The sequence below is a fragment of the Cottoperca gobio genome, chromosome 16 (assembly GCF_900634415.1).
Source record: "Cottoperca gobio chromosome 16, fCotGob3.1, whole genome shotgun sequence".
Taxonomy (NCBI): domain Eukaryota; kingdom Metazoa; phylum Chordata; class Actinopteri; order Perciformes; family Bovichtidae; genus Cottoperca; species Cottoperca gobio.
The window spans coordinates 6,613,547-6,627,883 of NC_041370.1; the positions used below are offsets into that span (position 1 = coordinate 6,613,547).

The following is a 14,337-nucleotide window of genomic DNA, read 5'->3' on the forward strand; positions in this document are numbered from 1 at the left end:
GAATGTTGAGCATGAGTCCATTGTTTGATGTGATACTAGCTTAGGTAACACTTTTTATGTGCGTATGAGAGTTATGGTTCATATTTGACAAATAATTACCAGATTAAAATACAAGTTTATTCACATTGTTTTTGTCCAAATCATCAATTCCACCCTTTATGGCAACATTTCCCATCTACCTCGCCTCAAAATAGGTAGGTGCTGCCCCTCAAAAAACATTTTACTAGCAGGAAACATAGCACCATTACTGAACAGTGCAAAGGTAGTGTGGATACAGGTCAGGCAATACAGGACTATAGTTTCCAAAAGCTTTAGATGACATGTCAAAACTCTTCTTTTGACCAACCAATAGTCCAAAACCTTAAAAAAGGTATTTAATGTTATATCATAGAAGATTAATACAATAAGTCCATAGCTACATTGGAACCAGTAGATTAGTTTTGTTTAAAAAGATGACAGAGACAATAAAACATTTAATTAAATTACTGTAGTTGCCAATTAATTAATCAATAAACTAGTAGAAATGTTGACTACATGTTGCAGCTCTAACAAGAAAAATCATAACACTGATGCTAGATTTATAATTAAGTATCTATAGTACAGTATATATATGTATAATTCAAGGCAGAAAAACAATGACCATGATTAACTTTCTTTATGGAAAACATCTTTAATGGATTTTTTTAATGTAATGTCTTTTGAAGTGAGTACACAGATACAAATGTTCCGTCTTAGCTAAAGTCGGGGCCAGATATTTTTCAGAACCAGTAGAGTGCCTGTACAAAAAAAAACACTCCTTCACATGGTAGTGTCTCTTCTCAAGGCTGGAGACGGGCTAATCTGACGTTAGGCCTCGTGCTGCAGTGAGTAAATTTAATCCAAAAATCAATGCTCAGGGACTACAAATCCACTAAAGACACACTGTAGATACAGACACACAGGCGTAAATCAATAAGAAAATTCGGTCCCTGGACACTTTTTTCCCCCCCAAGAACTGTATCGTTTCTCTCTACTTGTAGAACTCGTGCTCCTGCTCGTCCTTTTTGATGACGGTCTTGTAAGCTTTTTCAAAGTCTTTGGCCAGGACGATATACCTGTTCTCACGCACTGCCAACATGCCAGCCTGAGACAGCAGAGGAAGAAAGAAACAGGAGAATGAAACTCAAAAAAAACAAATACACAAAAGTAGGAGATTGTTTCCCCGAGGCGAGGGTTAAATGAACAGATAATTAAAGCTCTAGCTCACCTCCTGGCAGATGGAGTTGATATCGGCTCCAGAGATCTTGTCTGGTCTGGCCACATCTGTACATCTGTTAAGGACAACTAAACAACACGGCCCCAAAGCCAAAATACAAGCAACAAAAGAGTTCATTTGTTGTAAATGTGTTAAGTTTGCAGGCCGAACAAACAGTTCAGGACATCTACACGGTTTCCCTGTATGAAGAGTCTGGTAGCATGCACAGAAAGAGGTCTTCAGCCAAATGGGATGTTAATGTACCATCACAACCCCAATCACTCAGAGTTAAGCATTAAAAGGGCAAACAAATAAGTGACGCCAAACATCACAGTTCATTAATTCTATAGAAGAAGAACTGCAACAGCAGCAGAGAATTTTAAGCAAAAACCCAGAAAGATGAGTTCCCACGGTCAGGCTCTGTGTTTTGAGAAAAAGGTTAGATAGTGTGCAAGTCCCACTCCTATATCTGGAAGATAAGCACTGACAGAACGGTACACTCTTACATCTAGTTACTAACTATACTACGGCATTACCATTTTGTGTTGTACAAACTGGCTTTATTTTAAGACACAAGCTCTACCCTGTTGTATGGTTTACAGTGCCAACGACACAACTTTAGCATCCAGGACATTTAGGCAACTTCCCATCATGAGCCAGATTGTCCATCTACCCAAATAGACTTATTAAGTAGTAGACACACATACATGTAAACCAAGGTCAGAATGAGAGCCTGGGGCAAAAATGTCTTTAAAATTGTTTGCAAAAACATTACCTCTAAAAGCAAATCTTAAATTATCACACACGCACCACTCAAAACGTGCCGTTATTAAACTACAAAGGATACAGTCCTCCAGGTCCACCTCCTCAGAGAGGTTCATTTTACTGGTGATGGTGGAGAAAACGAGACGTTTCTGCCTGCGGTCGGGCAGGGGGAACTCAATCTTTCTGTCCAGACGACCAGGACGCAGCAGGGCCGGGTCCAGCGTGTCTGCTCTGTTGGTGGCCATGATCACCTAACACAGGTTCAAACGTGAGCATGATGGTAAACATATTGCGGTATGGGGGTTTAATTGGTTCCACAATGGTTTAGTAGTTTTTTAAGTTATATTTTTGGGCGTTTCATGCCTTTGTGATAGAGAAGTGCAGATTGTGAAAGGGAGAGAGAGAGAGAGAGAGCGAGAGAGAGCGACATACAGCAAACGCCACAGGTCGGACTCGAACTAGTGGCCGCTGTGGGCAAGGACTAAGCCTTTGTATATGGGATGCCTGTGCGTTGAGCTACCGGGACGCCCCATATGTATATATATTTGATCTCAATGGGAACCTGGTTAAATAAAATTGAAGATTACCAACAAACCTTTTGGGTAGTTGCTAAAGTAAATGAAGGGCTGCTGTGACAGTGCTCAAGCACCATCAGTGACACCACGAGTCAGTACATACGGAGATGGTGCAGTCACAAGGGGAAAGGAAAGAGCTTTCTCAGACAGGTGGACTTAGCTCACCTTAACATTGACGTTCTGGTCGAAGCCGTCCATTTGATTAAGCAGCTCAAGTAAGATTCTCTGCACCTCCCTGTCAGCTGCAGAACAGAAAATACAAGGTCACAAAGTTTTTTTTACCATGGTTACTGCATTTACAAGGATGTGATCCGTAAAAACACATACATGTTCAAATGAGATTTCAATGAGTAAATCCAGAGTAATGTTTGTCACTGAGAAACTGAAATCTAAAAACAAAACTTTGGTTCTTATACAGGAAGGCTACATGCGAGCCACACATGTTCATACCTCCAGTCTGCGCATCGAAACGCTTAGTGGCGATGGCATCGATCTCATCAATGAAGATGATGGCAGGGGCATTTTCCTTCGCCAGCCGGAAGACATCACGCACCATACGAGGGCCTTCACCCAAATACTTCTGAACAAACTCAGAGCCCACCACACGGATGAACGCCGCTGGGGACAGAGAGATTGGACAAAGACTCATCAATAATCCATAACTAAAATGCAGTGTCTACTGTAGTATCACTTGTAGTCAGTGGAAATCTGTGTTGTTTTAAAGAATGACATTATGTATGTTTTATAGTCTTTGAATCCATCTTGCATTGTCAACATAATGAAATGACTTTTTGTCTAATTTGGTATAAAACAAGGAGGACTTACCTGTAGTGTGGTGGGCCACAGCCTTAGCCAACATGGTCTTACCACAACCTGGAGGTCCATACATAAGGACACCCCTGGGTGGGTCAATGCCAATCTGAGAAAGGCAATAAGAGTTTTTAAGTATCTAGCGAAGAAATCCACGTTAATTAACTAACGGTGACAAGTGTGTAAAAAGAATCCATGAAAAATATTTGTTGTCAATGTACAAATAATAAATATTCTCTTGAATATCTGACCTGTTTGTAGAGCTCAAAGTGTGTGAGTGGCAGCTCTACAGCTTCTCGGACTTCCTGCTTCTGAATGTCCATACCACCAATGTCAGCATACATCACATCTGGCTTTTGGTCTGAGAGCGGAAACACAGCGAAACTTTATACAAGATCACAGACTTTCTTTAACAGATTCAAGTCATATCACTGAATTCTTGATCAGTTGGCCATTTATTGTATTTGTTTGAAGGTAAAAATCATGAATGCAATCTTCTGTGAAACTCGTAGTACAAAAGACGTCGCCAGATATGTTGAGGAGCCATTAAAACATGAACAGAAAAGCTTTAGGAGTGGTACTGAGTGTTTTACCCGACGTCAGCATCATGATGCTGCTATCAGCTTCAGGAGGGAGAACATCCACCAGGGCATTGCTGTGCTTGTGCAAGGCCACTGAGGCGTTGGGCTTCAGCAGCTCTCTGTCGATGGTGCTCAGGATGCGCACATAGTAGTTGGACCCTGAGGGCGGAACAAAGATGAATAAAAAGGAGAAAGAACACAAACAGAACTCATTACACATTTAAAACATGTTCTTCACACTAAATAATTTAAATTTGACAGCACGCAGTACATCTCTTCTAGGTTCTCTCTCAAGACTGTGAAAGCCTGAACATGATAAAGCATTCAAATATACAGCATGTATGCATCATTTACCATTTCATTACCATTTATTTATTTATTAGTTTTTTTCTTCTTCTGTTTATCCCTTGGGTCTTTATGCTAGTAAGAACTGAATTTTTCCTCAGAGCAGAAAATACCCCATTAACATTGAGCTTGACATCAAGATGTGACCACAATATGAAATATCTGTGACAACAGGAAACAGGAAACAGATTCTATTCCAGTGTTTTTCAGTGCAAGTTAGATGTCAGGTGTAACATCCGCTAGTGAGTCTTTAAATGCTATGCATCTGAAATGTCCCTTAGGTCTCAATATACATAGACTATTTGGCCACTGTTTATGAGCAGAACTGTCCATGTTTTTATTACTTAAAAGTAATATTGGCAGCATACAATGACTTTTAGTCAGTGTAGGTATTTAACATTTAGGCTAGGGGTGCAGCGGTTCTGAAACCAAGACCAAGTTTGAACCAAACTGTGGTTTTGGAGAATCATTACACCCTAATTTAGACACATTTTGTCTTTAGATGGTACCTGTAGTTGAGCCAACAATGGCTGTGTTCTGGTCAACAGCTTCCAGGAACTGGCCAATGACAAGTGGGATGCTCTGTATCCTCTTCACCTCCTCCTGGGCATGGAGGAATTCTTTCTTCAGGTTCTTCTGTTCATCTTTAATGTACTCCTCCTGCACTTCCAGGAACTCCAGCTCCTGCTGCAGCTTCTGCAAGCACACAAAAGGAAAGAAGGGTGAGAGCCTGCTGGGGATAAAAGTACCACAAATCTGCTTGCTGGAGATCAAAGACCAACGATTGTAGCTTGTGTGTGGACATTTAGGATTAATTTAAAGACCTTATGCATAAAAATAATCAAAAATAAATATGTTACAAGGCCCAAAATGTAATCAATCAAAATCAATTGCTGAGATGGTAAATTATGAATGCATTGGCCTGTTTTTAAACCCAGACTAAATGCACATTACATCTAATTATTTTCTGAGGCAGCGCTAAATATAAGTAGAGTCAAAGATGTCTATGTAAACTAGATAGTAATTATTTCATATCACTCTTGATCAGCGTATTCTAGTTTACTTTACAGGTGCACAAAGAAGTTAATATTAGAAACTGATGTGATGCTCAATGTGAACCAAAGTAAAAAGGTATATATATATATATATATATATATATATATATATATATATATATATATATATATTGAAAAACCTTGTGTAAATATGTAATTCTATCCTAATAAATCAGACTGAATAGACATTTTGTTTCACTCAATAACATCACTTGAATCATTCATCTCAGAGGATTAAAACCAGGCTAGTGTAATTTCATGTAAGAGGGTAATTTCTACAAGTTAGCTTGAAGTGTTTGATTTATATTAGTCTTTAGCCAAATCCATTGTAACCACAGATCTCTTATATGCATGAAGACACAGATTAAAAAGGTACTAAATTCACCTTTGAAGCCTACAGTTTGTCATATTCAGATATATTTTGAGAAATTGCAACTTTTAACATAAATGTATAAACAGATATCAGACCTTGTATCTGCTGTAAAGGTCCTCAAGGTCTTCTGGTTCAGGTGCCAGGAAGGACAGTCCTGTCTGAGGTCTGGAGGTCAGTATTGCCGGCATCTCTTCCTGTAGAGAAGAAGCCACAAAAACTTAACAAACTATTATATTTAACATCACACATAAGTGAAGAGCTTGTTCTGTATTTCACCCAAACAAACAAGGGGAAAATATAGATTTATGGTACAGACTACTTTCAGCTCAGGAACAGATGAAAGCAATAATCATAATTTACAATAACTCAATCATAAACAAAGACTGTACACTCGGTTATTACGGTGCACTTCAAAGAGACAAACACTAGCTTAGCTATCTTTAGCAGCTAGCTAACTTAAACGGCTCGTAAAAGCGAAAACTGACTATTTACAGCAGTTTTCGACGCACCGGTGATTAATAAAAACATCGTCTAACATCAATGATGTGAATATAGTTCCATCAACCTACTTTAAAGCAAATATATTTTCTACAGCTCCAAAAACATTAGGCTAAAGCTAGCAGCTAACTTGCATGACATAGCAACTAACGTTAACGTTACACAGAGTAGAGAATGAATTGGCAGGTTTACGTTTCGGGAATGTTAACGAGCTAAGAAATGGTAAAATACTGCGACAAACACCAACAAACAACAGCACTCAAACACTTAAATTTACAAAAGCCTACCACAGAAACTCTGTCAATTTTAAAAGAAAATCAGGAAACAATCCCACTAATTCATACCGGGCTCTTTTCTACAGCTACGATGTCCTCCATGTTGAAATATGCCTAGCGTCTGACGTTATGACGTAACACGCTGGCAGAGGGTTGTATGGGTAATGGAGTTCATCGTATTTAATCGTTTCAGGCTATATAATGAAGATATGTACATTTTTGGAATTGATATAGCCTGTTGTACATGTTTTTTTAATTTTTATAATAATATTTTATACATATATTCTTTTCCTATTTTCTTATTCTGTTTCTTGACTTTTGCAATCTTGCTTTTTATCTTATTGTTATGCACCAAAACGCCAAGGTAAAACCTTGTACTGTTTGTGGTGAAAAGCTTCTTGACAATAAACATTCACAACACACACTTTACCACAGACAGGTGGGTTTGCAGAAAGCGTATATATCCTGTTGCCACCTCTGCATGTGTGTGTGAGCATTTTGAAAATGCGCCACAGGGGTTTCAATTCAAGGCTCAACTGATACTTGTTACTTATTAAAAATTGAGGCTCTAGAAAAATTAAGTAAGTGGACCTTGAGTGGACATTTATTGACCTGACTGCTGTTTGTCAAGCTCAACTTTTAAGACAAGTTGATTGAGAAGCCCAAAAAGTGCCCAGAATAAAGGACATTTTCAGGAAAGTTGAACAAACTTTATCTGTTGATGAAGAAAATGAGATACAGTCGATAGCTCCAGAACAAGAAATTAACAGGACCTTGAATAGAGATTGTATTAGTCAGACTACATTATTTTTCTGTCTTAAAACCAAATAATCAGATCCTGTTAGTCTGCTTTAATTTTCAATCCCATATCAGTGAAGTTTAGAGTACATGTACTGTATATACTGCATTTTAATTTGTAAAAAGTCTTTGTAGAAGTAAAATAAATGCTATCATTGTAGCGTCAAACCAATGATAATGAGTGTCACGTTTATAGGCATCAGTGAAATCATATGTTCTGAGGAAGTGACAGAACACGCATGCACTTCAACAGCCTGCTCTCAGAGGAGGAACGTGTCTTTTTAAGAGAGAAACTTTTAAGTAAACTTTGTTTGAAATGCATCAAAGCTTCAAGGTGACAACTTGGGGATTGACACAACAGCTGTTTATCTACTTTATGGTCTCAGGTAAAAGATTTTTGATTTGTAGATGAAACATGTGTGTTTGAGGCTGTTATTAAAAAGTACAGCGATATGTATACATACGTATATGTATTGATTTAGCTATTCAACAGGTGTGTTTTATCATAAATGCTTTGTGGGCTCCTTTGCATGCTATTACATGTTATTTCTGAAATCCAATCTTAATGACTTGCAAGTGATCAGGTTTCATTCAGGCATTTTCTTTCGTGGTTTCTTTGCTGTGGTATTGACATAGGTGTGTGCACGTTTACTATACGTGTGTTTTTCAGATTTGTAAAAAGATCAACAAGCTTCAGGTTACATGAAGAAGCAGCGGCAACTCTCTGACTGACAACTTGTTTTTAGTTCTGCATTTGTTCTGCATCAATCCAAGGAGAGAGAACCGTCAAACTTAACTTTAGTGGACACGTGTCTGCTTTTTTTATTTGCCAAATTACCTTTTACCACCCGTGGATGTAGGGGCAGTTCTTGTGTTACAGTAGTTATTCTATGAATACTTTTAATCACAGAAACTTAATAAAGGCAATCTGGATTTGACAGAACTCTACGGGCTAACACCTTGGTCTTAACTATTTTAACCACGCTCAAATCTTCTCAATCTCTGGACTTTTTTTGTGGCATCTTTGGATTCCTGTGAGTAAAGTCAACAAACCTAGTGGGTAGCACAATACAATTCCCATGATTGTGGGTATTACAAATATCAAAAACATAATTGTTTCTTTGATATATTTGCTCTTTTTGGATACGAGTATAAAGGCAAAAGGGAAACAATAGAGAAAAGGAGAGAGGGGTGTTCCTCAAAAGTACACCGCTAGATTTGAGTGCGCTGTGGTTATGTGATATCTGCCATAAACATTTATCTATGTCGAGGATGCCCTAGATAATTGTATTAATATTTCTTAAAGTGAAACTGAGCATTTGGCTTTCACATTCTTTTTGTATCATTCATTTATACTCAAAGGTTGTTGTCTTCCTTTATAAAGCTTTATAACATTGTTGGTAAAATTGTCCAAGATAATGCAGCGACTCTGGACTTGAAAAGATGAAACATCTCGTTACGTGACAACTTTTACCCCACAGGTTGTTGGTAAATGCGACCAATGACACAGACATCGATTAAGTGGCAACCTCAAAAACAAAAGAATATACATATCCTCTTATTACAAGAACACCTTTTTTGAAGCTGCTCAGAAAATCCCCAATTATTCCATAGAAGGAAAGTTTAGTCTAATTTCACTTCTTCATTGTGCTTTGAATAATGTGTTTTTATGTTATTTGGTCTAAAAGAGAAAAGGTTTGGAAGCATGTCAGTGCAGTAACCGCAAAGACGGCACAACCCCAAACGTCAGGTTATAAAACATCCCCTCAGAAATCTATGGCCGCAATCACAGAACTTACATCCATATCTTTCTACAGCCTGTTGTTTCGGCGTACGACGCTGTTTGTCTGTGATTTGAAGGTGCAATGCTCAAGCGCTCAACAGACATAAAAGTAACTCAGTAATCTGAAAAACAAAATGTGATTAACATGATCAGGAATCCAAAATAGTTTTTTCTACTAAGCTAAACAAATAGCTGTTCAAATGTCAAAATAAAAAAACTTGCATTGTGGTCTTTGCTTGCACCTTGTCAGTCGCAACACAACACAGGAAATTATTATACTTACCCGACATCCTGTTACTGGTCTATTTTCAGGTGCTGGCTCTCTGGTCACAGTCCAGCAGTCCTCCTGTGCTCACCGCTGCTCTGGGTCATGACGTTATAATGCCGTGCCATCTCAATCTTTCCCATGATGAAAAGATGTTGACCCCACCGGTTCTGTATTGGATATACTTAACAACGGACGGCACTGACAATCCCAGAGTGTGGATCCCATCTGAGAAATATGAGGGACGTGTTGACACTCTGGATAATAATCCAAACACTTCAAACAAGTCCATACGCTTCAAGAACGTCCAGTGGGCCGACAGTGGGAGGTACCTCTGCAAACTCTCCATCAACACAAAGAGGGATAAAAGTTTCAGGAAGAAAGGAAATGAAACATTACTGATGGTTTATGGTAAATACATTGCTTTTGATTTCTGATATATTGCTGGACCAAATGTCCTCACAGGGAGAGAAAGCGATGAGGATATATTATCAATATTTACAACTACAAGTTCATCTCAGGGCTCTGTGGGGTTTGGCTCAAGTTGAAGACAGAACTGGGATAACATCTGAGGGGTAGGAATCAGGTTCAGGGCTAAGACTATACATTTAGGATCTTTTTAAGGATAGACAAGGCCTGTAAGGCAGGGTGAGGGCTCCAGTGTGCTCCATGCACATGTGTCCATCGTCTCTACCCAACGTATGCAACATATTTGCATTGATTTGGTCTTTGTGAACTTGTCATGGAGAGCAACTACTCCCCAGGTGCATGGAGAAGGTCTGAAGAGATCAAAACTCGAGCAACTCATCATAAGACCAACGCGTTTCAGCTTGGGACCTTCATCAGGGTCAAGTTGTAAAGTGTTTTTGACCTTGTGTGAACTTTTAAAGAACTGACCATTGTTTAACTGATTAGTTATACATTATGGGTGATATTAAGAAGAACAAACATAAACAAAAGTCTAAGGGCATTTACTTTGAATAGTCTTTTCTGAAATGGTCACAATGTATTATGCAACTTTGGTTTAATGTTTACAATTTACAATCCTTGTGCTCCTCCAGCAGCCCAACACTTTGTTCCAGGCTGAAATGGCCTATTCATGGCGAGGAGTTGTCGAAGTTTAGTACTTATATTTAGCATTAAAGATCATTAGGATTATTGCATTTATAGTTTAAAGCCTTGCACTTCATTTTAGGGTTTAGCATCAAATACGTTTGTGTAATTGAGACTTTGTGGTCTAGTTTGGGATGAAGAGGATTAACAGGTTATTGTCAGCTTTCTGCATAGCCTGGTTTTCTGTGTCAGGATGAGGGATTTAGAGAAACGTCAGTTTCCACAGCTGAACCATTGGCTATTTGTAAAAGTTACCACACATTTGTACAAAGAGGACAAAAGATGCACTCTTTCAATACAACCAGATCAGAAATAAACCTTTAATTTGTCACTGATACAGTTAAAATATGCCATCTCTAAGTCTAAACTGCTCGGTAAAGGGAAGAAATATGATCGCTTACAACCTTCATGTAAAACAAGTATCAAAAAGCTTATTGCAGAACATGCAAACCGCTTCTTAAACTAATTCTTTAACGCAAACATTCTCTATCACTATCCAGGTTTCTTGTGTGCATGTGTTTATGAAAACTGGTCTTAATGCTCGGAAGAATTTCATGAAAATAGATAAATACAATATATCTGTGTTTACCTCCACATGCTGTGTTTTTTCAGACACCATGACCTTTAACCCCACGGGTCACAATGACTCTCTGCTCTCGTGTGAAGTGAATGTGACGCGAGATCCCGGATTAGTTTTGTCCATTTTTCACGATGGATTCAAACTCCAACCTGTCGGCTCTGCTCCAGGAAAAGGTGGCACAGCTCTGCCCTTCGTCACCCTCTCTGAGACCGTCTCTCCGAGGAGCAAAGGAGAATATGAGTGTCAGCTGCACCTGAACAAAGATCTGCTAACGAAAAGCATCTTCCGCTACAATCTGCCCGGTAATAATCTCACTCCTATTGTGATCCAGTTCTCATGCATGCACATTAACACACTGAATGGTTAGCACTATAGTGTATTGTATTAAGATAAAAATGTGAGCCTATTCTTTAATGCTGAGTCCTTTCTTTTGAGTTAATCAAGTATGTGCAGTCACTTTATTATCAATTGACTCTGGTCCCCTCTTTTAACTGCACGGCGGTTTGTGCCTTTGCCAGAGGAAATCAAGCGTCATCAAGATTAAACATTGAAGTATGTGATCGTGGGAGGTGTTAAACCGACTCTTTAATGGAAAACTTCATCCACAAAATGGCAATTTCTATATATCAATTAGTCACCATGTGATCCCTTGATTTCTTCTTTTTTGCATGCCCCCACAGTAAATGAAGAATCCAAACATGGAGAAAAAGTCTTGATGAATTAAAGTAAATGGGGGGGCCACGTTGAACAACAGCAAAACTATATCAAATCCTCCGTTTACAAACTCTCACACAACTCGTGCAATATGTTCCAACTCTCATTTATCCAGTCGTATGCTCACCACTTCCCAAACACACACACCTTTGACTAAAACCGTACTCCGCTTTTGGATTCTTTGTTCACCGTGGAGACATGCGAGACAAACTAAGTTTTCTTTAAGAAATCAAGGTAACACGGGGTGAGAGATTAAAGTGAAGATGTTGTTTTATTCTCATTGGTGGCTCAAGATGGTGGAGATGCTGAAAAGAATGTTTCGCTGACATCTCCAACAACTGTCTCCGGTGAGCCTGTCCTAAACAGCAGCAAACCTTCTGCTGGAAAAATGTTTCATAGTTTGTTCTGAGATGATCAACTCACACACATTACACAAATGCATGTGTAGTCCTCGTGGATTCAATGCAGATAGCTGGTTTTGTTTTATTTTTGGCTGAACTTTCCCTTTAATTTTAATTTGCTTTTACTGGAGAAATGATTACAATAAATCCAACACTGTATCAATGTGTAATTTAATCTTAGGATATGTTCACATCAGCGTTTTTGTGTTTTCTCAGAGCCAAATGTGAAGTTGTTTCCAGAGCCGTGGTTCCTGTATACGGCTCTCCTCCTGGTGCCCTTTGTCATCCTGCTGGGTCTCATATCTGCCACCCTGATGTGCAGATGTTTGTCAACATATGGCTTTAACTGAGAGGCTTAGCAATGGAGATCAATTCAAGTTAAAAGGGGAGCATTCACATATAAGATATTATTCATGATAAAATGATCAGAGTGCAGGCATAACTGTTCCTGCTATGTCAAATATTAATATATGGCTGCATCCCAATTCAAGGGCAGCACCCTTCAAAGTCCCAAAACGTCCTCGTGGTTAAAACCAGGATGTCCCTCTTCACCAATGTGGCTTTCTTTTAGAAAGCGCAAACAGAATCCCAAAATCTATAATGCACCATTCAGTCACTATTAATGTACTAGTCTCTGTAACATACTGTATATGCTTTCTTATTCCTATTATTTAGTGTGATAAGCTACATCTGTGGCCTCTTATCTATTATTTTTCTATTAATTAACAATATAAACTGCATTTGACTGTGAATTAAATATATAAACATATATGTTATTGCTCCTATTGATTCATTATCATTGCTCTTTAGTTGAAAGCACAGTGACATTTTTACAGTCATGTGTTCTGTGTGGTTTTCACAGGAATGTTTAACTTTAAATCCGAATATTGAAGTAAAACCCAGCCCACACCTTCCTCCTTCCTCAGAAATGTAAATGTCTGGTTCTCTCTTTTCTAAGTTTTACGAGTCAGTTCCTTTACATCCTTTCTGTTCCATTGTATCGAAATAAGGGAACGTATTGTTGATACTTTATCGCCCTCTCATGGTGACTGAGGACAGTTGCACGACAGGAGAAGCGTTGAGAGCCGGAAACCATTTAGCACTGGTTTAACTTTAAGCATGAACCAAACCACCAAGCATTCAAATGTATCGTCTATCGATGCATCAAACATGAAGATATGTTTATGTGTAGACAATAAAACAAGTTTACCCTCAATACGTCTCACTGAGAGGATATTCATACTCAGTGTGTTGTTGCAGTGATTGAAGTTAATCCACATATTTAAAAAAAGAAAAAAAAAGGAGTAGAGATGTTAGTGGAATTAGGGACATGAAGGTCACACACACACATACATACACACTCACTCACACACACACACACACACACACACACACACACACACACACACACACACACACACACAGACGATGCATTTGTCAGGGCGAGCACAGGCATGCAATCATCACAGTAATCCTCACTGCTGGCATAATGAAATGGCCAAAAAGAGAGATCAGCGCATACACACACACACACACACACACACACACACACACACACACACACACACACACACACACACACACACACACACACAAACACACACGCTAAGTGTGGACTGAGTCCCCTCTGAGTTGAGTCAGAAAGCGAGTTAGTGCACCTGTGGTCATGGCACATGTGTTGTGTGAGTGTGTGGGTGTGTGGGTCTGTGTGTGTGTGTGTGTGTGTATATGTGGGTTAATGACTAAGACAAAGAGCAATGGAAGCTGGAAAAGTGGTTTTGAAACCTGGCAGTTGACATTTGAAATGTTAGCCAGGCGGAGTGTGAACAGGACAGATGAGTAAATGAGAAACTCCCATGAAGTTATGAGAGATTTAATGACACACACTAACCCCTTTCAAATCCACCAGACATCCCCCACATGTCAGAGGTGAAGCTATTGTGCTAAAGAGGCAGTGAGATGTTCACTAATCAGGATTGCACATGTTCAAAATCCTGCATTATGTCAACATTAAAGTGAACATGTTGTTTTAATCTGTTCTCTTTAGTGGCTAAAGATGGTGGAGATGCTGATTTGTTTTTTTGTTTTTAAAGAAAGGGGGAATTTATAAATTATATAAAACAGGAGCACAATTTAAAGCCCTGGTAAGAATTGACAGTAGGCTATATTAAG

The 14,337-nt window shown here is 38.8% G+C and overlaps 2 protein-coding genes across 4 annotated transcripts; one reads left to right on the plus strand and one right to left on the minus strand.

Annotated features, from left to right (window-relative positions):
• Window positions 1-95: 95 nt before the first annotated feature.
• Window positions 96-6,701, minus strand: psmc4 (proteasome 26S subunit, ATPase 4). Of its 2 annotated transcripts, none has more exons than XM_029450694.1 (11): window positions 6,581-6,701; window positions 5,834-5,932; window positions 4,820-5,006; window positions 3,978-4,124; window positions 3,636-3,745; window positions 3,400-3,493; window positions 3,025-3,192; window positions 2,740-2,816; window positions 2,082-2,250; window positions 1,247-1,302; window positions 96-1,123 (listed from the first exon to the last, which is right to left on the minus strand). In XM_029450694.1, exons 1-11 carry the CDS (start codon window positions 6,611-6,613, stop codon window positions 1,010-1,012), a joined length of 1,254 nt encoding a protein of 417 aa, XP_029306554.1. In that variant the 5' UTR covers window positions 6,614-6,701; the 3' UTR covers window positions 96-1,009. The 2 variants fall into 2 exon arrangements, with proteins under 2 accessions (XP_029306554.1, XP_029306555.1); XM_029450695.1 differs by having other exon boundaries at window positions 6,524-6,626.
• Window positions 6,702-7,546: 845 nt separating this feature from the next.
• LOC115021492 (uncharacterized) lies at window positions 7,547-13,298 on the plus strand. Of its 2 annotated transcripts, XM_029451986.1 has the most exons (5): window positions 7,547-7,695; window positions 9,405-9,768; window positions 11,083-11,352; window positions 12,058-12,111; window positions 12,382-13,298. In XM_029451986.1, the coding sequence occupies exons 2-5, from the start codon at window positions 9,474-9,476 to the stop codon at window positions 12,513-12,515; spliced, it is 753 nt and encodes a 250-aa protein (XP_029307846.1). In that variant the 5' UTR covers window positions 7,547-7,695; window positions 9,405-9,473; the 3' UTR covers window positions 12,516-13,298. The 2 variants fall into 2 exon arrangements, with proteins under 2 accessions (XP_029307846.1, XP_029307847.1); XM_029451987.1 differs by lacking the exon at window positions 12,058-12,111.
• The last annotated feature ends 1,039 nt before the right edge of the window (window positions 13,299-14,337 follow it).

Excerpts from the sequence above, each read along its gene's own strand:
- psmc4 (XM_029450694.1), bottom strand. The coding sequence starts at position 6,613 with ATGGAGGACATCGTAGCTGTAGAAAAGAGCCCG. Across the intron at positions 3,494-3,635 it reads ACTTTGAGCTCTACAAACAG|ATTGGCATTGACCCACCCAG; the intron begins GTCAGATATTCA and ends TGCCTTTCTCAG. Across the intron at positions 1,303-2,081 it reads GGAGGTGGACCTGGAGGACT|ATGTGGCCAGACCAGACAAG; the intron begins GTATCCTTTGTA and ends ACAGATGTACAG.
- LOC115021492 (XM_029451986.1), top strand. The coding sequence starts at position 9,474 with ATGCCGTGCCATCTCAATCTTTCCCATGATGAAAAGATGTTGACCCCA. Across the intron at positions 9,769-11,082 it reads AACATTACTGATGGTTTATG|ACACCATGACCTTTAACCCC; the intron begins GTAAATACATTG and ends GTGTTTTTTCAG. Across the intron at positions 12,112-12,381 it reads ATCTCCAACAACTGTCTCCG|AGCCAAATGTGAAGTTGTTT; the intron begins GTGAGCCTGTCC and ends GTGTTTTCTCAG.